The 20,786-nt window shown below is 40.2% G+C and overlaps 1 protein-coding gene across 1 annotated transcript in view; it reads right to left on the reverse strand.

Annotated features, from left to right (window-relative positions):
• The window catches only part of NAA25 (N-alpha-acetyltransferase 25, NatB auxiliary subunit), a 71,062-nt gene extending 50,830 nt beyond the window's left edge, over nt 1-20,232 (reverse strand). Inside the window, exons 1-5 of the mRNA XM_061169212.1 lie at nt 20,169-20,232; nt 8,830-8,915; nt 7,868-8,006; nt 4,545-4,663; nt 34-108 (exon numbers count right to left, since the gene is read on the reverse strand). Of these exons, the coding sequence (XP_061025195.1) occupies nt 34-108; nt 4,545-4,663; nt 7,868-8,006; nt 8,830-8,915; nt 20,169-20,226 (477 nt within the window). The 5' untranslated portion in view covers nt 20,227-20,232. The remainder of the gene's footprint in view (nt 1-33; nt 109-4,544; nt 4,664-7,867; nt 8,007-8,829; nt 8,916-20,168) is intronic.
• Nucleotides 20,233-20,786: the final 554 nt, after the last annotated feature.

Consider the following 20,786-nt stretch of genomic DNA (forward strand, 5'->3'; position numbering starts at 1 on the left):
AAATCTCAATCCCATTCTGAATGCCATACTCACTTGCATTATTAAGCTCATCACAGACCAAAAGTAGTAAGGGTTTTTGGGTACAATCTTATATAGAGCCATGCCAGCCTGAAAGACAGAGAGCCATAAATACTTAATTTAGAAAACATCATACAGAGGGTAATTAATGACCTAGACATGTGGCAAGAAGTTTCCCAGGAAAATAGCAACATGTTTACATATTCTGGTTACTGTAAGTGCCTAGTAACTTGATGGATGTTCTCTATAGGATAACAATAGAGGTAATCCCAAAGGTGAATTTTTACAACATCAAGAATGATATTTCACCTTTTGAATCAGATTTTCTCAAACTGAAGCCCAGTGTTCCTAGAGAATACTGCAATCCAATATAGTTCTGGTAGACTACCAAGCAAAAACAAAAGTTGGGTTATGAATGTATATCAATAAACTTTACTGAAGCCATTGCACTAATCAGTTATAGTAAAACAAAGAAATCCAGACAGTGTATTTAAACTTCAAAATCAGACAAAATTACTCTGACATAATTCAAAAAATAATTCTTAGGTTAGGAAAATATTCAGGTTCTTTCAGTATACCATTAATTAGAACTGAACCCTCTCATTGTGAAATGTATAATATGCAAATACTTAGAAGTAGGAACATGGCACAAAGGAGCAAAGTAGATCTATTCATGTAAAACTGAGAATATGTCCATAATTGCCAACTAGTAATCAATGCTAAGAACTCTGTCAGCTAATTATCACAGTTACTATTTTATTTTTTAATCTTTTGCCTATCTTCAATCCACTTGAAAAAAATACATGGAGCCCCTATTAAGTGGAAGGAAATGTCTATTCCTGCCAAGGATACAAAGATTGAGTCCCGATCCCCAAGGCACTTAAAAGCGAGGGAAAGAGATAAGACAAATATTCAAACGACTAAAATATTCTTGGCAATAAAAATAAACATCCTATACAGGGAATTCCCTGGCGGTCCAGTGGTTAGGACTCGGCACTTCCACCGCCGGGGGCCGGTTTCGATCCCTGGTCAGGGAACTAATAATATCCCACAAGCAAAGCGGCACAGCCAAAGAAAAAAAAGAAAACAAAAACAAAAACAAAAAAACCTTATACAAAAACATCACACTAGGGTGTTTCCAAGGAAGGCAAGGTTAGTAAGTTTGTTTATTCCTTTCTTTTTCTTTTTTTAAGGAAAAGTAGGTAAGAGCATTCTCCAAAGTAGCAGTCTTTCAGATGGACCTTGAAGGTGAAACAGAATGTCTATAGGCAAAGATGGGGGTAAGAATACATATACAAATAATACAATTATTTGGGGTGAATGGATAAGTGAGTGAATCAATTCGAAGTAGGAGCAAAATGAGTAATTAAACAAAAACATTAAAGAAAGAAAAGACATATGTTGACAAGAACAAGTAGGACATCTAGCTGAAACAAAAAATTAAGAGTAAGAGAAGGGAAAAGGGCTAAAAGGTAGACAGAGGTACCTTTGTTATAAGGCATTCCAAAAGGAGTCTATACAGAGTAAGCAAGTGATATGTATAAATCTATACTCTTCTAGGGAGAGTATTTTAGCAGTACTGTGAAGAAAGAAAATAGGGAGAAAGAAGAGGTGAGACAATGAAGAACTAAACCAGGATGAGGTAGATCAAATAGAAAAAGAGACCTCAGGGAATTCCCTGGCAGTCCAGTGATTAGGACTCCGAGCTCCCACTGCTGAGGGCATGGGTTCAATCCCTGATCCAGGAACTAAGATCCCGAAAGCCCAGTGCCCAAAAAAAAAAAAAAAAAAAAAGGAGAGAGAGAGAGACCTCAAAGACACTGTGGAGGTAGAATCAAGATGATTTGGAGACAAAATGGACATAGAGGATGAGAAGGAGAGTCTAGAATGGCTTGAGGTCCCTGCTCTTAACACCAAACTGGAGAAATGAAATGGAAAGTGTTAGAAAACCAATTTTATTTGATAACTTGGGGAAAGAAAACATTTTTATAATGACACACAGAAATAAAAAGGAATAGAATATTAAATTAACATGAACTTTTAACATAAAAGAGAAATTTCATGCCCACACCCTACTGTTTTATAGGTGATAGCATTCTGCTGCTACAGAAAACTTTTGACCAGAGAGAAATTTGAAAAACATGGCTGCAAACTGGTGACTCAGAGAATAGGAATGTCACTTACAGAAAAAGGAAAGTCTAGTCACCATATGAATGACTAGCAACTCTTTATTCAAGATGGTTTTAAATTTACCTGCCAGAGATGATCTGTGGGGCAGAAGTCCTTAAATCTTGATTCCCTGGCTTCCCTCCCTCCTACCTCCACCAGTTTATGCAAATCACTCATTTATTTAACAAACGTTTATCATGCAGATGCTATTATAAGAAGTGAAGATTCAGCAGTGAACAAAACAAAAGCCCTTATGAAACATAACATGTAATTTATAAAATACCTATTACCCCAGACTGACATTCCCCTTTCAAAATAAGCATACATATAAGCTAAGAACTGTAACTACCTTAAGCAGCAACAAAGGCAGAATAAAAATCAGACATTCCATTCTAATACATTTAACACTAGAGGACTCCATTCTTCCAATATATTAGACTAAAATAATGCAAAAGCAAGCTATGGTTAAAACATATTAAGAAACCATAACTACTAAGCCACATCAAAGCAATGTCTCCAAAAAGCAAGATGCAAAATTGTATATATCTCTGGCAACATGTAAAGTTAAACCATACAAAAATATAATCTGTTCAAGTGGCAGATTATTTTTTTCCCTTTTTCAAAATTTACCTTAATATTGCTATTGCATGAACTTGTACTTTTTGTTATTTTATAAGTGTGTGTATAATATATATTTCAAAAATATATTTCGTGGGATCATAAAATTAACACATGCTTTAAAAAAAAAAAAAAAAGAAAGAACAGAAATTAAGATGGAAAGTATCCACAGCCCTATATCCTGGCAACATTTCGGTACATATACTTAATAAAGAAGGGGGGAGGGGAGGGGAGTGAGAGAAGGCCATTTTACAACCTGCTCTTCTCAATTAACATATATTGGGAATATCTTTCTATGTCAACAAATAAAGACACACAGTACCATTTGGGGGGGGCGGGGTGTTGCATTTTTCTCTACCATATAGGTGAACTATAATTTCTTTAACTATGTCTGTATTAATGTACATTTAATATACTTTACTTAAAACATATTCCTAGGGGTTTCCCTGGTGGCTCAGCGGTTAAGAATCCGCCTGCCAATGCAGGGGACACGGGTTCGAGCCCTGGTCCGGGAAGATCCCACATGCCACGGAGCAACTAAGCCTGTGCGCCACAACTACTGAAGCCCGCGTGCCTCGAGCCCGTGCTCCGCAACAAGACAAGCCACCTCAGTGAGAAGCCCGTGCACCGCAATGGAGACCCAACGCAGCTAAAAATAAATAAATTAAATAAATTAAAAAACAAAAAACATATTCCTAGAAGTAAAAATGATACTAAGGATTTATATGTATATATGTTAGTGTTGCCAATTTTAAAAATATATACCCATTTTACAATAAAAGAAAAATTATAATCTGTGAATATTTTTCCTGAGAACATATCAATACTCCAACAATAAATAAAATAATGATAAAATTTCTTCAAAGAATTATATTTGGGCCAAGAAAAACTCTTCCAATTTAAAAACTTATATAAGCAAATACAAAAATTGATTTGAAAGAGAAAGGGTTTATCTTAATATAGTATCTTCCACCCTCCCTGGTCTACCTGTCTATTGTTATAGTTTGATATTTCAAGTAAACAAGACAAAATAAAAATCCAAGTAGGAAAGCTCAGCCTTCCGAACATATTATACCCACAAACAAATCATTTCTTTAAAAAGTCTAGCTTGACATCATAACCCTTTATGAGCTTAAGAGTGCAAATTTCATTTCTCTGGGATATCAGTTTTATGCCCCTATTAGTCCAAATGTATCCAAATGAGGCTCCTTCACATGTATACAAGGAACACCTAAAATGTGCTAACTGGCAGATAAGCTGCATCCAGAAAAAAAACAAACAAACAAGCATCCCAAGCAATAGGGATTTTCTCCCCATGGATTTAAAAATCTTAGCAGGCTATATAAACAGTTAAATTTACAAAATAGATGTAAACTTTTACAGTTAATCCTTCTATAGTCTGTTCATTTTTTGCTCTAGGATTTCTGCCCATTTTCTGAAAATATAACAGCAATCTGATGCAGTGAGACAATCTGCAGCCAACTTAACAGAACCAAACAAAACATACCATCAGGCCACAAAGGAACAATCACATTTCCCAAAGAAAACATTTAAAGAACTTGAATAATTGTTCATCTTTAAAACACACACAGAAAGTAACTGGCTGATCTCCACACACAAATACATAGATTCACTTCTATACATATATGCAAACACACACATGCAGACACACATACCACTGCAGTTAAACCTCATTAATAGAAAATCCTGCAGCCCAGGAGGTTTGGGCATCAAGTTACCTGTTGCATTTTCTTGTATTCGCCCACTCTGGCATAGGCCATGAAGAGGTGAGAGTGATATTCCTCACTATTGGGAACTTTCTTCACAGCTGCCTCATAAAGTTTTGTGACTAACTCCGCTAAAACAAAGAGAAATAGAATTTTCTTTAATTACTGAAGTATAACAAATCATAACAGCATTTAATTTTTTTCCTATTTGGAGGAAATAGATGTCTCCTATCATTAAGGAAGAAGAAAGTATTTGCTTTGCCTCATCTGCTCATTACTCTTACCTTGCTTAGGTGTTTTCCGATGAAGCATGGAATAGGTCAGGCCTCCCCATGACATTTACAATGAACAAGACCCTCCAGGATCTATCTAGCCTTTCTGTCTTCTTCCAAACTCTTCCCTCCTGCACTTCATGCCCTAGCTACATCAAACTACTTGTAGTTCCACTAGATTCCCTGTGCTGTATCAGACCTCCATGACTTTAACACTGTTCCCTCTGCCTGGATTCCCCTTTCCTCTCTTTTCTACTGAGTGAACATCATCAAGACCCAGTTCAAATGCAATCCTTCCCTGAACACGATCTTTGCTCCTCCATCCCAGTTTGATCACTGCTTCCTTCTGCCATCTTTAAATCTTTTAAATAACGCTCTTATACAATTTATTAATATATAATGCAACATACTATCTACTGATCTATGTTTCCTCATAGACTATGAGTAACATGAAAGCAAAGAATACCTTTCATCTTTGACTCTGATACAATACTTGTCATAAAAAAACATTCAACCAATACTTGTAGGATAGATAATTTTTTTTTGAAACGCTGGGAGAGAATCCATACCCCTAAATCAACATAATCCCTAAATAATCAGATATAATACCTCAACTCTTAAGTTTTATCTTTTGTAAGAATGAAACACAAAATTGAACTATAAAATAACATTTTCTGCCTGCTAGGTTGGCAAAAATTTTATTTTATTTTTTCCAGTTTTACTGAGAAACAATTGACAAAAGCTGTATATTTTTAGGAGTACAACATGATGGCTTGATGGCAAAATTTTTTAAGTCTAAGAATACCAATGACGGGACTTCCCTGGTGGCGCAGTTGTTAAGACTCCGAGCTCCCAATGCAGGGGGCCTGGGTTCGATCCCCGGTCAGGGAACTAGATCGCACATGCATGCTGCAACTAAGAGTTCACATGCCACAACTAAGGATCCCACGTGCCGCAACTAAGGAGCCGGCGAACTGCAACTATGGAGCCTGCCTGCTGCAACTAAGACCCAGAGCAAATAAATAAATAAATAAATATCACATTAATTTAAAAAAAAAAGAATACCAACGACAAGGATGTGGAACTCTGGAACTCTGATACACTGCTAGTGGGAAGGTAAATTTAGAAGACAAGTTGACACCATGTTTATCTTTAAGCTGAACCTACACATACCCTATGACCTAGCACCTCCACTCTAGATTCTACTGTAGTCACCCAGTGAAGTATTCTGTGGCAGTAAACATGAATTAACTACAACCACTTGGATATTAGATGAAAAGTGCAAGTCACAGAAAACGTACAGCATGAATCCATTTATATTAAGTCCAAAATAAGTGAAACTAATAATGTATTACTTAGAAAAACAAATGTGATAAAGATTTAAAGACAAGCAAGAGAATAAAAAATATTCAGGATAGCAAATCCCTCTTAGGAAGTTAAAGGGGAAGTGAGATTGATGAAGAACACACAGGAAGTCTTCTTAGTACAGACATACCTCATTTTATTGCACTTCCCTTTACTGTGCTTTGCAGATATTGTGTGTTTTACAGATTGAAGGTTTGTGGCTAAGCCTTGCATCTAAGCAAGTCATTGGCACCATTTTTCCAACAGCATTTGCTCACTTTGTGTCTCTGTGTTACATTTTGGTAATTCTCACGATATTTCAAACTTTTTCATTATTATTGTATTTGTTATGGTGATCTATGACCAGTGATCTTTGAAGTTACTACTGTAATTGTTTGGGGGCACCACAAATCACAACCATATAAGACCTTGAACTTAATCAACAAATATGTGTGTGTTCTGACTGCTCCACTATCTGGCCGTTCCCATCTATCTCCCTCTCCTCAGACTTCCCTATTTTTTGAGACACAACACTGAAATTAGGCCAATTAATAACCCTACAATGGCCTCAAGTGAAAGGAAGAGTGCCACATGTCTGGCACTTTAAATCAAAAGCTAGAAATGATTAAGCATAGTGAGGAAGGCATGTCGAAAGCCAAGACAGGCTGAAAGCTAGGCCTCTTGTGCCAGTTAGCCAAGTTGTAAATTCAAAGGAAAAGTTCTTGAAGGAAATTAAAAGTACTACTCCAGGGAATTCCCTAGAGGTCCAGTGGTTAGGACTCCGACCTTCCACTGCAGGGAACACAGGTTTAACATCTGTTCGGGGAACTAGATCTCACAAGCCGTGAGGCACGGCCAAAAAAAAAAAAAAGTACTACTCCAGTGAACACATAAATGATAAAAAAGTGAAACGGAGAAAGTTTTAGTGGTCTGGATAGAAGATCAAACTAGCCACAATATTCCCTTAAGCCAAAGCCTGACCCAGAGCAAGACCCTGACTCTCTCTTTAATTCTATGAAGGCTGAGAGAACTGGGAAACCAAAAAATTCATATGACTCACTTTACTGCAATATTTGCTTTAATGTGAAACCAAACCCACGATACCTCCAAGGTATGCCTGTACTAATAATGCTCTATTTCTTAAATTGGGTGGTAGGTTTATGAATGTTCATTTATTCCACATCAAACGTTCTACTGCTACATAAAACATATTCTTCTATAATATGTATTATTAAAGATATGTATTTCATAATAAAATACTTAAGAAATCAACAATGAAAAACTTTATTTATAGATGAAACTAGGCAGACTACCTAGGATATGCTTAGAAATAATCTGGCAGGCAGAGGGGTATACATAAAATTGACCATGTCTCAATAACTGCTGAAGGTGAGAAATGGACACAAAGGGATTTATTATGCTATTCTCTGTTTCTATGTTTGAAATTTTCCATATTAAAAAGTGGAAAAAAAGGCAACTCTTTCATTTAGCAAATCAAAATGTCATAAATGAAATTCAAGTCCTCATTCCAATTCAAGGATCCTAATACATGTAAAATATCCACTCTGCCTACAGCCTTTGCAAGCCATGGTTAATGCATTTTTTACCTGTTGCCATCCATCAAATCATGAGTGATAAGTAAATGAGACAAACAGAGAACTCAGAAATACCCAAAAAATTAAGCACAGTTTTAAAAACAATGAAAAGAAAGAAACATACGTCGATGCATCTCCCGGTAAAGAATAGTCAGTGCCTGCAGCGAGTTGTCGTCTGTGGGTTCAAGGGCTGCCACCTCCTGCGCCAAGATGAAGGCTTCCTCTTGCTTTCCAGTTCTCTGTAAACCAATTGCCTTTAAAACCTGATAGAAAGAAAAGACAAATCAGTTTTAAAAGGACAGAAAATGAAATATGAACCAAAGAAAACCAATTTGAAATCACAAAGTAAGTTATAAGGTATGCCTAGGTTGTGAATCAACTAAACTACTTTACTAAAAATATCAGCAAATAAAGATTATTGCCAGGGCTTCCCTGGCGGCTCAGTGGTTAAGGGTCCGCCTGCCAATGCAGGGGACACAGGTTTGAGCCCTGGTCCGGGAGTATGTCACATGCCACGGAACAACTAAGCCCATGAGCCACAACTACTAAGCCTGCGCTCTAGAGCCCGCGAGCCATAACTACTGAAGCCAGCGCCTAGAGCCCGTGCTCCGCAACAAGAGACACCACCGCAATGAGAAACTTGAGCACCACAACAAAGAGTGGCCCCCACTCGCCACAACTAAAGAAAGCCCATGCAGCAACGAGGACCCAACACAACCAAAACTAAATAAATAAATAAAAATAAAGTTCCCTTAAAAAAAAAAGATTATTTCCTGTTTCAGTCATATTAAGAATGCACAAAACAAAAAGAATGCACAACATTGCTTAAAAGGACTTTGTGGGGGGGGAAAAAAAGGACTTTGTGAAAATAATTAAATTAGATAAGTCATGCCCCAAAAAACAAGCAGCTAGCTTTTAATTAAATACTCTTTATGGCATTTCATTTAAGTGATCAGGCAAATAAATGGCCTAAAAAATACTCTGAAAAACACAGATAGTCACTAAAGAGATTAAACACCTCTTCCCTTTAAAGATTACAGTATATAACCCACCAAACATAAGTAACTCAAGGGCAAATGAACTTACCTTAGCACAATGAAGATCCTTATGCTTTTTCAACAATTTGTCTGCTTGCTGAATTGCCATTTTATTATTACCATTATCAAGATAATCTATGAAAACAGAAATTATGAGTTATTATATTCCTTCAAAAACAAATATGAAAAATGCATAGGCTAGTATCAGCTGTTTCGGAAAGTACCCTAATTCGGTATTAAAAACATCATGGAGCTGATTTTAACTCTAAATGGCTAGGATGGTCCAGAACACAATCTTAAATTTCTACAGTCATCTCTCATCCAAAAGCAATATAATCCAGTTATACTAATCCTTAATGAAGATTCGAGACCAAATATATTTAGATGATAGATGACACTAATATTTTTACCTATGGGAAACAAATGGGTTTAGTTACACAAAAATTAAAATATCTAAAAAAAAAACCAAACCTTTATTATAGTCAAGCTTCAAATCTACCAAATGGACCATGTCCCCTCAATAAAATGTTCAGTGAGTCTTACTATGCCACAGAGTTAAGAATAATTCGTTGAAGAAAAAAATAAGAAGAGAATAGTGAGTGGGGGAGTAAATCCAGCAATATCAGGAGTAGACAAGGATGTAGGGAAAGCAGCACTTTCATACACTCTGGTTGAAATAGAAACTAGCGCTGACTTTGAAGAAAAATTGACTTCTAGGTTCCCTAAGCTATGCATCCATTCCAAAATTCAAGGCATATGGAGACCTGCTATAAAATTGTGTTAAGGAAGAAAAGCAATCAATTATTATTCAGAAGTCTAACAAAAGCAAAGATTAATTTTCAGATGAGAGGATCTGAAAGAAAATGAGAAGTGTTTTAGATGGGAAACGGTGGTAGCTGTCAATTCTATATACAGAAAGATGACTAAACACAGGCCAGTCCACAACCTACTACTACTACCAAGTCCCTCTTTGCTCATCAAGGTCCCAAATCAGCATAGGGACAGACAAACATAAACAACTCAAATTAATCTATGGACCAAATGCTGGTGAGGACATGGAGCAAAAGCAGCTCTCATTCACTGCTAGTGGGAATGCAAAATGGCACAGACACCTTGGAAGACTGTTCGGCAGTTTCTTAAAAAATTAAACATACTCTAACCATATAATCCAGCTCCTTGTTATCTACCCAGATGAGCTGAAAACTTACTTTCACACAAAAATCTGCATGCAAATGTTTATAGCAGCTTTATACATAATTGCCAAAACTTGGAAGGAACCAAGATGTTCTTCAACAGGCAAATGGATAAACAAACTGTGGTATATCCATCCATACAATGACATATTATTCAGTGATAAAAAGAAATGAGCCCATGCGCCACAACTACTGAGCCTGTGCTCTAGAGCCCGTGAGCCACAACTACTGAGCCCGCGTGCCACAACTACTGAATCCCATGCGCCTAGAGCCCGTGCTCCGCAACATGAGAAGCCGCCACAATGAGAAGCCTGCGCACCACAACGAAGAGTAGCCCCCGCTCGCCGCAACTAGAGAAAGCCCGCACGCAGCAACAAAGGCCAACGCAGCCAAAAATAAATAAATAAATTTATAAAAAAAAAAAAAAAGAAAGAAAAGAAATGAGCTAGCAAGCCACAAAAAAATATGGGGGACTCTTAAATACATATTGCTAAGTGAAAGAAGCCAACATGACAAAGCTACATACTATACGATTCCAAGTGTATGACATTCTGGAAAAAGCAAAATTATAGGCAAAGTAAACAATCAGTGGTTGCCAGGAGCTGGGGGAGGGATGAATAGGTGGAGAACAGGGGATTTTTCAGTGCAGTGAAACTATTCTGTATGATACTGTAATGAAGGATACACGTCATCATACCTTTGCAAAATGCATAGAATGTGCAACACACAGAATGAACCCTAATGTAAACTAGTAAACTATGGACTTTAGTTAGCAATAACATATGTATTGGCTCAGCAACTGTAGCAAATGCACCACACTAATGCAAGTGTTAATAACATGGGAAACTGGGGGAGAAGAGACGTGTGTGGGGGTGAATAGGAACTCTGTACTTTCCACTCTTTTTCCGTAAACTTAACCTAAAACTGCTCTAAAAAATAAAGTCGATTAATTAAAAAAATATAATAAAAGCAAAGATTCATTTCTAGAAAAGGAACGTGAGAGTGTTATAAATGGGAAATAGGGTGGTAGATGTAGATTCGAAATACAGAAAGATGACTGAACTCAGGCAAGTTCACAATCTACTACTACTATTGGTCCCTCTTTGCTCATCAAGGTCCCAAGTCAGCAACAGGGACAGAGGAGGTACAGACAACTCAAGATCATCTGTGGCCCTGGTGGCCCAGGGCCAAATAACAGAAATACACTATCATTTTACCTAACGGTTTCAATTTTTCTCCTATGAATACTTTACCACAACCTTTAACAGACAGCCACATGAACATGTGAGTTTCATCTCTTTAGTTTTTCTTCAATGCACCTAATGTTGATGAGCACCAATAATGCTAGGTAAAAAGATTAAGAAGCCTTACTCTGGAGGGAATCACAATCTAGAAAAGATCAAAGACTTAACACTCAGGTAGAGAGATTAGAGAATCACAGAAATCACAACCTTGGCCTGAATACCCAAATATCTAATACCAGTTTTCTTAAATCCTCATCTCAGCCAATAGGCCACCATTTGTCCTTACAGAATATCTGACAGAGACATTTCAGCTCAATAAATGATATCTTCTCTTCCTAATAACCTGGTGCTGATCTCATGCTGAGTGAGTTCTAAGTTACGTCTGACTCAGTCTTGCAAGACTCCAGGTTCATAGAACATATCTTGAAATCTTCTCAAAGAGCAGGTATCTTTGATGAAACCCCAGCTCTGAGGATCTGCCCATAGGTGGATCAGACCAGAGGTTAGGACTACAAGGATATTGAACTTTTCCCTCTATTGTTGACAAGGCTCTGATATATAAATACACTGCACCCACGCCCTCTTCTGTGGGCATGGTTTCCACAGACTCTGCTGAAGGGGTAGAATTGGATGAGCATGTCTAGGTCATGCAACTGAAGCCCAGTGGAGTGGACATTTGACCCAAACTGAGTAAATCAAGTTTCTTCCTGGTAATCTGTAATTACAACACTGAAATCTGGAGTCAGAAAGCTATGGACGGACTTCCCTGGTGGCACAGTGGATAAGGCTCCACGCCCCCAATGCAGGGGGCCCGGGTTCAAATCCTGGTCAGGGAACTAGATGCCACATGCATGCTGCAACTAAGAGTTCGCATGCCACAACTAAGGAGCCCACGTGCCACAACTAAGGAGCTGGCAAGCCGCAACTAAGGAGCCCACCTGCCGCAACTAAGGAGTCCACCTGCCGCAACTAAGACCCAATGCAACCAAATAAATAAATAAATATTAACAAAAGAAAAGAAAAGAAAGCTACGGAGAACCCCATTTGGAAGGCAATAAATATTTCCAGTTTGAGATTACCAGTGGCAGCTCCAGAATCTCCATTTGGAAGGAGCCTTGGGAGACGCAAGTTGGTTAATGGGGAGTGAAGAAAAGGAGTTATCTCTTGACTCTCCATTCATATAACATTTATAAAAGAATAAAGAATGTCAATTATCTTTATCAAAAAATTGGGGGAGGGGCAGTGCTGATTAAGCTTGTGGGGGGAGGCTAATGACCTCTCCCTATCTATTCTCAGCTTGGTTCGGCCACAAAGCCAACATGTTGGGCCCCAGGTAAACTGATGAGTAAGCAGAAAAGACCAGTTTGAAGAACCTAGCAGAGAAAAGAATAGACACAAACAGATAAGAGCAGAGATGAGCATCTGAGAAGGAAGCTTTAGATCCTGACAGCTTTCCAGTTTCCATCAGGCTCTAGAACACTGCATTTCTGCCCTAAGCTCCCACAAGGGTTTATAAACAACCTCCCTCTACTTGAGCTTGTGTCAAAGGGTTTCTGTTCCTTGCACCCAGAAGAGTTTTAATTTTAACTAAGACACCCCACCACATTTAGACTGCTGTCAAGGTCCCCCTTCCTGGACACCTAGGTGATTGCTGATTAATTGGTTGCTGAGTCTTCTGGGAAAAGTTTATTTCCATTTTACATTGCTGACTTTGTAATATAAATTATGTAGCCCGGGCTTCCCTGGTTGCGCAGTGGTTAAGAATCTGCCTGCCAATGCAGGCGACACGGGTTCGAGCCCGGTCCGGGAAGATCCCACATGCCGTGGAACAACTAAGCCCATGCGCCACAACTACTGAGCCTGCGCTCTAGAGCCCAGGAGCCACAACTTTTGAAGCCCACGCGCCTAGAGCCCGTGCTCCGCAACAAGAGAAGCCACCGTAATGAGAAGCCCACGCACCACAACGAAGAGTAGCCCCCACTCTCAGCAACTGGAGAAAACCCGAGTGCAGCAGCAAAGACCCAATGCAGCCAAAAATTAAATAAATGAATAAATAAATTTATTTTAAAAATAAATAAAATAAATTATGTAGCCCTTGGAGAAAACAGGCCAATAAAAATGATACCCTAAGTCTGTTTTTTTAGCCTTTTTAAAACTTACTCAAGGGTAACTGTGGCTTGACCATGAGGACTGGTACTGTTCCCTTAATATGAGGAGTAAGCCAAGTCAGCCGTCCACAAATCAGGCATAGGAAATAATAAGATGATGATGTATCAGTTAAAGCAGTGTTTTTCAAAGCATGGTTATCACTCCAACTAAAATGTTTTTAAGTGGTCCTTGCAGGCAGCACTAGATAACACGGATAGTGAGAAAACTGACCTTATGTAATATTTCCTTTATATTAAGGAGATAGTCTCAGGTATCAGCCTGTCATTTCTTTAACACTTGCTAATGCCTTTTTTTTTTTTAAATGGAGAAGGAACAGGTCTCAGATTTAGAGTTTCACAACTATCAGAAACTAGTTAAGACCTTAATAACATTGTTTCGTTTTCACTGTGTGTACTTAATTTTATGGTTTTGTTTTCTCAGGGCAAGTGACAGGTATTCCACTGATGGTAATGATACATATTATTTCTATTTTATTTTATTTTTAATTTTAAATATTTATTTATTTATTTTTGGCCACGCAGCATGTGGGATCTTAGTTCACCGACCACGGACTGAATCCATGCCCCCTGCAATGGAAGCGAGAGTCCTAACCGCTGGACAGCCAGGTAATCCCTCCCACTGTCTCTAAAACAAACTTCAAAATCCTTAAAATGGCTTACAAAGCTGAGTCCCTCTACCTCTGTAACCTCATCTCACCCTTCTCTACATTCCAACCACACAAGTCTTTTCTTAGGTCATCAAGTACATACTCTCTCTGTCCATCTTTCTTACACACTCTGTCCATCACTCCTTTCCATCTGATCACCTGACTAACCTTTGCTCTTTTTTCTTTTCCAAAGTAAAATGTCACTTCCACAGAGAACCTTTTCTTGAAATGTTCCCAACAGTCGAGATGCCATAGTGTGTGCTCTCATGGTAACCGGTACTTTTCCTTCAAAGTCCTTAACACAAATGTAATGATTATGTATACTATTGTTTAAAAAACCTCTTGAGACTACAAGCTCCCTGAAAGCAGAAATCATGTCTGTGCTGTCTGGTACTCTCTCATTCCCTGAATCTACATTGTGCCTAGCACATATTAGGCTCTCAATAAATAAGCTGAATGAAGAAAGGAATACATAAATGAACAAACTGCATAGGAAAAAAAATCTTCTAGAAATTGAGTAGTCTATCAGGGGAGTGAGAGATACATACATACAAAGTGACCACAACAGGATGTTCAAAGAACCAATTATTAGTGATGGCTTCCTGCTATTAAGTTAGATTTTTTAAAGTCTTTTCAGTTAATTTCTTAGGGGACTCCCCTGGTGGCGCAGTGGTTAAGAATCCGCCTGCCAATTCAGGGGACATGGGTTTAGTCCCTGGTCCGGGAAGATCCCACGTGCTGCGGAGCAACTAAGTCTGTGTGCCACAACTACTGAGCCTGTGCTCTAGAGCCCGCGAGCCACAACTACTGAGCCTGAGTGCTGCAACTACTGAAGCCCGCATGCCTAGAGCCCGTGCTCCACAACAAGAGAAGCCACCGCAATAAGAAGCCCTGGCACAGCAACGAAGAGTAGCCCCCACTTGCCGCAACTAGAGGAAGCTGGCGTGCAGCAACGAAGACCCAACACAGCCAAAAATTAATTAATTAATTAATTAATTAAGAAAAAAAACCCCAGACATTTAAGAGTGAAGACAGAGGGAACACAAATTTATTGGGTGTCTACTCAAAACCCAGCAAGGTACCGTTAGCATCTCCATATTACAGAAGAGGCTCAGGGAGGTAGGTTAATTGACAAAATCATAGCAGAGAGTGAAACCCAGCTCAGTCTGGCTCTGAAGGTCTGCACCCTTCATTGCCTCAATTTCTCTAGACAGAACTCTTAGAGCAAGAAACTATATAAGTACAGATAGCTCATTGAGCCTAAGGAGACAAAGAACAAATTTGAAATTTATTTTTCTTTTCTTTACTACCTTGCCACAATCCAATCACTTCAGTGAACACACAGAAAACATACCCCAAATGGCAAACTGGTTTCTCCTAATTCTCAAGAAGATACTAAGCGCAGTATTTTTAATTAAAGTATTAATCAGATGCTTTGACAGAAGCAAGAGCATGAACAAAAGAATGAAAAGGAAGGAAGTATGCACCTTTAAAACCTGATTTACACCCACCATCAGGCGTGCACTGGGGTAGTTCCAGCACTGACTGCCTCAACACCACCAGGCTAGGCCTGCTGCATTTGGTCTTGGTAAATCATCCCAAACCAAATGTGTTCCCTGGCCATCTGCCCTGCTGAGAAGGCTGTGTGCCAGTCATCACTGTTTATTAGGGGGAAAGAACGTGGACAAGAATATTCTGCCCTCAGGAAAATGTTTCAAACACTCGGTTTACATCTGAGCAATTTTTTAGTAAGAGCTGGACTTGGGTGCCAGAAAGACAATGAGAAGCCCGCGCACCGCAACGAAGAGTAGCCCCCAGCTCAGCGCAGCTAGAGAAAAGCCCAAGCGCAGCAATGAAGACCCAACGCGGCCAAAACTAAATAAATAGATAAATAATTTTAAAAAATAATAAATAAATTTATATTAAAAAGAACATTATCTGAATGAAACCATACAGTATCTGATCTTTAAAAAAATTAATGTCTTAAATAATAAAAATAATACATGTCATAGCAAAAAAAAAAATCCAATAGTTCATACAGGTATAACATGAAAAGAATTATTAGTCTCTTAATCTTGCGCTATGCTCCCACTACCCTCTACTCTATGCATTCTTCCAGGAATGTTCTGTGCATTAACATCTGTCTTTTTAAGTTTAAAATGTTTTTAGAATTTAAAAGTCTAAGAGCTTTTTAAATGGTCATAATTTCAGAACAGGAGAAAACAGGTTGTGCCAAGTGACTTTTCTACAGAAAGGCAAGATAATCTTCACTCACCAAGACGCCCTGCCCCGCCCGGGCAAAGGACGAGACTCGCTGAGCTAACACGGCCCAACAGACGGCTCAGAATACATACAACATCCGACCGAAGACCTGGGAAGTTTTAATAACGAACTATAACAGAATAATTACCTGGAGTTTGGCCACGCATGGGAAGGGAAATGTCCTAACGCACCAAATAAGTGACTATCATTCAGGAAACGCAGCTGGGAAATATGTTACACCTGATTCAGGCTAGAGCAAGACTGCAAGTCAGGAACCATCAAGGACCTACTGTATAGCACAGCAAACTCTACTCAATATTCTGTGATAATTTATATGAAAAAAGAATCTAAAAAAGAATGAATATAGGTATATGTATAACTGAATCTCTTTGTCGTACACCTGAAACTAACACAACGTTGTAAATCAACGATACTCCAATAAAATTTAAAAAATAAAATAAGTATTAAAAAAAAAAAAAAGACTGCAAGTCAGTAACACAGATTAGAACAAAGGATCTTGTGTCATAAAAGTAAATGTGTGTGCGTGTATTCTAAAGACTATGGAACTTTGAAACCTCTATTTTTATTTTGCGATTCCTGCATCCTATAAAAAAATTTTTAATAAATGAATTTTTTATACTATTTTTATACAGAAATTCTTATTTATTTATCTATCTATCTATTTATTTATTTATGGCTGTGTTGGGGCTGTGCACGGGCTTTCTCTAGTTGCGGCGAGTGGGGGCTACTCTTCATTGCAGTGCGCGGGCTTCTCATTGCGGTGGTTTCTCTTGTTGCAGAGGACGGGCTCTAGGTGCGCGAGCTTCAGTAGTTGTGGCTCACGGGCTCTAGAGCGCAGGTTCAGTAGTTGTGGCTCGCGGGCTCTAGAGCTCAGGCTCAGTAGTTGTGGCACACGGGCTTAGCTGCTCTGCAGCATGTGGGATCTTCCCGGACCAGGGATTGAACCCGTGTCCCCTGCATTGGCAGGCGGATTCTTAACCACTGCGCTACCAGGGAAGTCCTCTATAAAATTTATTAAGTGCCATACCTGACCATCTTCCAACTCTACCCATCCCCTAACCACTAAAAACATTTTAAAACAATAATGGTAGAAGAAAGCACTAGGGCTCACCAAGTCACATGAGGATACAACATCTGTTCAGAACCACATAGCACAAGAGAATAATTTTAGCAAAAGGAGAAAGAATAATAAAGTAGGTGTTCTGGAAGGTCAAGGTGGTTTTCAAAAACCAAAAATGCAATACCCAAACTTACCAATTTATGAGTAAAGAGAGGCACTCTGACGATGTTCAACTAATCAACTAGCTATTCCATACCTAGACACCAAAAATAGAATTTCAACCCACCATAATTTCACAATTAATGACCCTGTCCACTTCTATCTTCAACAGTATCAGCAAGAGCTGAGGTCATAGGCAAAGTTTCTAACAGCTGTAAAATCCTAAACCTTGGCAATATAAATAAGGCTGCATAAAGATCGTGATGCTGCGGGATCTGAACTCAGTGAAAGGCTGAGCTCTCCAGTGAGAATGCCTGTGTTCAAATCCCAGCTCTACAATTTACTAGCTGTAATTCTGAGCAAGTTAATCTCTGGCCTTCAGTTTACTACTATGCTCACAATAATCTTATCTACCTAATAGGACAGTTAGCACACAAATAAGCACTCAGTCAACGCTGAGTGTTGTTGAACTTTTGGCTGGTGGGCAAGCACCACCATGCATAAGCATGTTCATCTGTCAGCTAATGAAGGTCTAAATTCAAGAACGATAGTGGTTTAGGGATACTAATATACTTAAATACAAAAGCAGAGGCTGTCCCAAAGTCTAGAGGTCAAAAGTCAAAAGTGCTGAAGTCAAGGACAGTCTTTCTTTTCCTATTTCTGTCAGTTTATATTAATTGCCTTGGAATTCCTAAAGAAAGTATTTTCTAATCTTCTTCTCATGTAACTATAACAAAAGCTACATAATTCTGGCTTCAGTTTTGAGAATATGACCTATCACATCTGGTTAACATATCCTGATGTTTACCAGTGTGAAACGGACTAGAGGTTTTTCTTATTGGATAGTTTCAAAACATTATTATTTCTAAGTGACTTATGGGACACCAAAGGCATTTTCTTTGGTCCTCAAGAACAATTTTAGAAATCCAATTATTCCTAAAAGTATTCAATCTTTTTAGTTAAAAAAGAAAAAATCTGCAGGCAGCTGCTGCAGAGAGCTGTAACCAGCCACCAATTGTGAACCCTGGATTAATTTCTTACCCTCAAGCACCCTTACATATTTCATCTCTGCCCTTTAAAATGCATACTGGAAGGCATGAGAATATGTAGCCCTGGGAAAATGGAAATCCACCACTCTCCACCTATGTGACCTTTGGCAAGTCAGTGTCTCCAGCTCAAAGTGAGGTGATTTCTAGCACAGTGGTTAAAAGAGTAAGCCTGGGACATTCCACAGGGGTTAAGATCCTAGCTTCATGTTAGCTGAGTGACCTTAGACAAATTACACATCAGTAAAGCCCCAGTTTTCTCATCTGTGGAAAGAAAAGGGGGAGAGAGAGGGAAGTGGGACTGGGGAAAAGTAGCCACCTCCGAAGGATGTGTGAAGATTAAATAATTAAGACCAAGGACAGTGACTGACATAATTAGCAGTCTATACACGTTAGCTATTATTATTATTTCCCACCTCACAAGGTTGTTGTTGAAATGAGATGCAAGAGCAAAGCATCATACAAATTACAAAAAGCACTACCAATTGTACCAGAATCATAGTTACCCCCTTCCAAAAAAGTTAAATGATCTCAGCTATGCGAAGAAGCCTCCATTTAGTAACATCCACACTACAAACAAGAGGTCTAATTCTGCAAAAACCACTGAACTTGACGCCTTCCTCACCATGAACTGAGCTAGACCAAGACCACACAACCATCTAAGAGGAAAGGAAATACAAAAGGGACCACTATCCAATTATAGAACAACTCGGTTATTGAAGAGGTGTTTCTCCCTGACTCAAATATGTGATTTTTCACAACCGGGATAGCAGAATGCCATCAAGGTCTTAAAGCCCGAGGGTTGAGGTCAACGTTATGGAGGGGGATCCACTTAGCACGCGGAAGGCAAGCTGCAGAGAAAAACCAGAGAAGCTGCAAAAAGGAAAAGCCCTGCATGCCCCTCGACACGAGCTATTACAGTCGCTTCACCGCTATTTTGGGCCCAAGCCACCCCCCACCCCCCACCCGCCTCGCCCCACCCCGCCCCCGCCTCCCACGTGTGCCCAGAGCAGCTGTTCCTCCGCCAAAGAGCTCTGGATTGGGAGCCTCAAATCCAGGCCTGCTCCCGACTCGATCTGGGTGACCTTGCGTCAGCCCCTTCCCCTCCCGGGACCTCTGTTTCTCCACATGCACCGAATACAGTTAGTCGGACAACACTTTAGGCCCCGTTCCCATAGGTAAAAACTCTTGAGCGGGGAATTTTCCCTCAAGTGGGGTGTCCCACCCTCACGCCGGAGCCAGCTTCCACCTCCGGGCAGACCTCGGGTCTCCCTTGGCGTGGCCCCGACAACGTAGCCTGCGGGTAGCGCAGGTCTCTGCGAGAGGAAGTGTCTCACAGGGTTCGCCTGTCAGGCCAGCTCTGCCGACCTGCCGCTGCCCTGACCGCGCCGCTGCCACCTCAGGGCTCAAGAAGGCCAGGCCGGCGCTTACGCGAGGCCCGTGGCTGCGGCCTAGAGGCCCGCGCGGCCCGCCCCCTGTGCCCGCCAGCCCTGCTCCCGGCCCCTCAGCGCCCCTCCCGGGCCTTTGCCCCGGGCTCCGAAGCCCTCGGCGCCTCTGGCTGGGAACCAGACTGGCCCCAAGTACTCACCGTAAATGGGCCGGAGGCGCCTGTCGTTAGGGTCCTGCACATGGCCCCGCGTCGCCATGATGACAAGCGCAGAACCGCAGTGCGCACGCGCGGGGCAGGCCCCCGAGAAGGGGCTGTTAAAGGGCCAGCGCCGATCTCTCTCTTCTGTCGCAATGGTCGCGGGGTTGTGACAGAACGCGCCGGCGCGGAAAGGGACGACACCCACACCGCACCGCCCCCCCCCCCGACCCCCAGTTGTCACTTCAATGGATCCTTTTCCTCCCCTTTGCTGGTGGAATCAACCTAGCTGGTAGAAGCGGCCGTTGCTATTAAAATCCCTTCCGAGTCACATACTGGAGAGTGAGGAAAGGAGGGGAGAAAGTCTTGGTCAAAGTTAGGGATCTGCTGCTACTGCTTATCCTGTTTCTCCTCTGTGCTGAAGGACCAGTTAGACTTGTCTTTGATTAATTGTTGAGGACCCGGGAACTCCTCTGGGAAGGTGACCCAGGGGACAGCAGGGGAAAGAGGTGCTGACCAACAGTAGAAATCTGCCAGAAAAGTTCAAGATCCCTTCACCCCTATCCCGGTGCTCAGCCAACTAAGAAGCACCTTAGATCTATAGTAATCCAGTCAATTTAT

This window comes from Eubalaena glacialis, chromosome 15 (genome assembly GCF_028564815.1).
Source record: "Eubalaena glacialis isolate mEubGla1 chromosome 15, mEubGla1.1.hap2.+ XY, whole genome shotgun sequence".
Lineage (NCBI taxonomy): Eukaryota > Metazoa > Chordata > Mammalia > Artiodactyla > Balaenidae > Eubalaena > Eubalaena glacialis.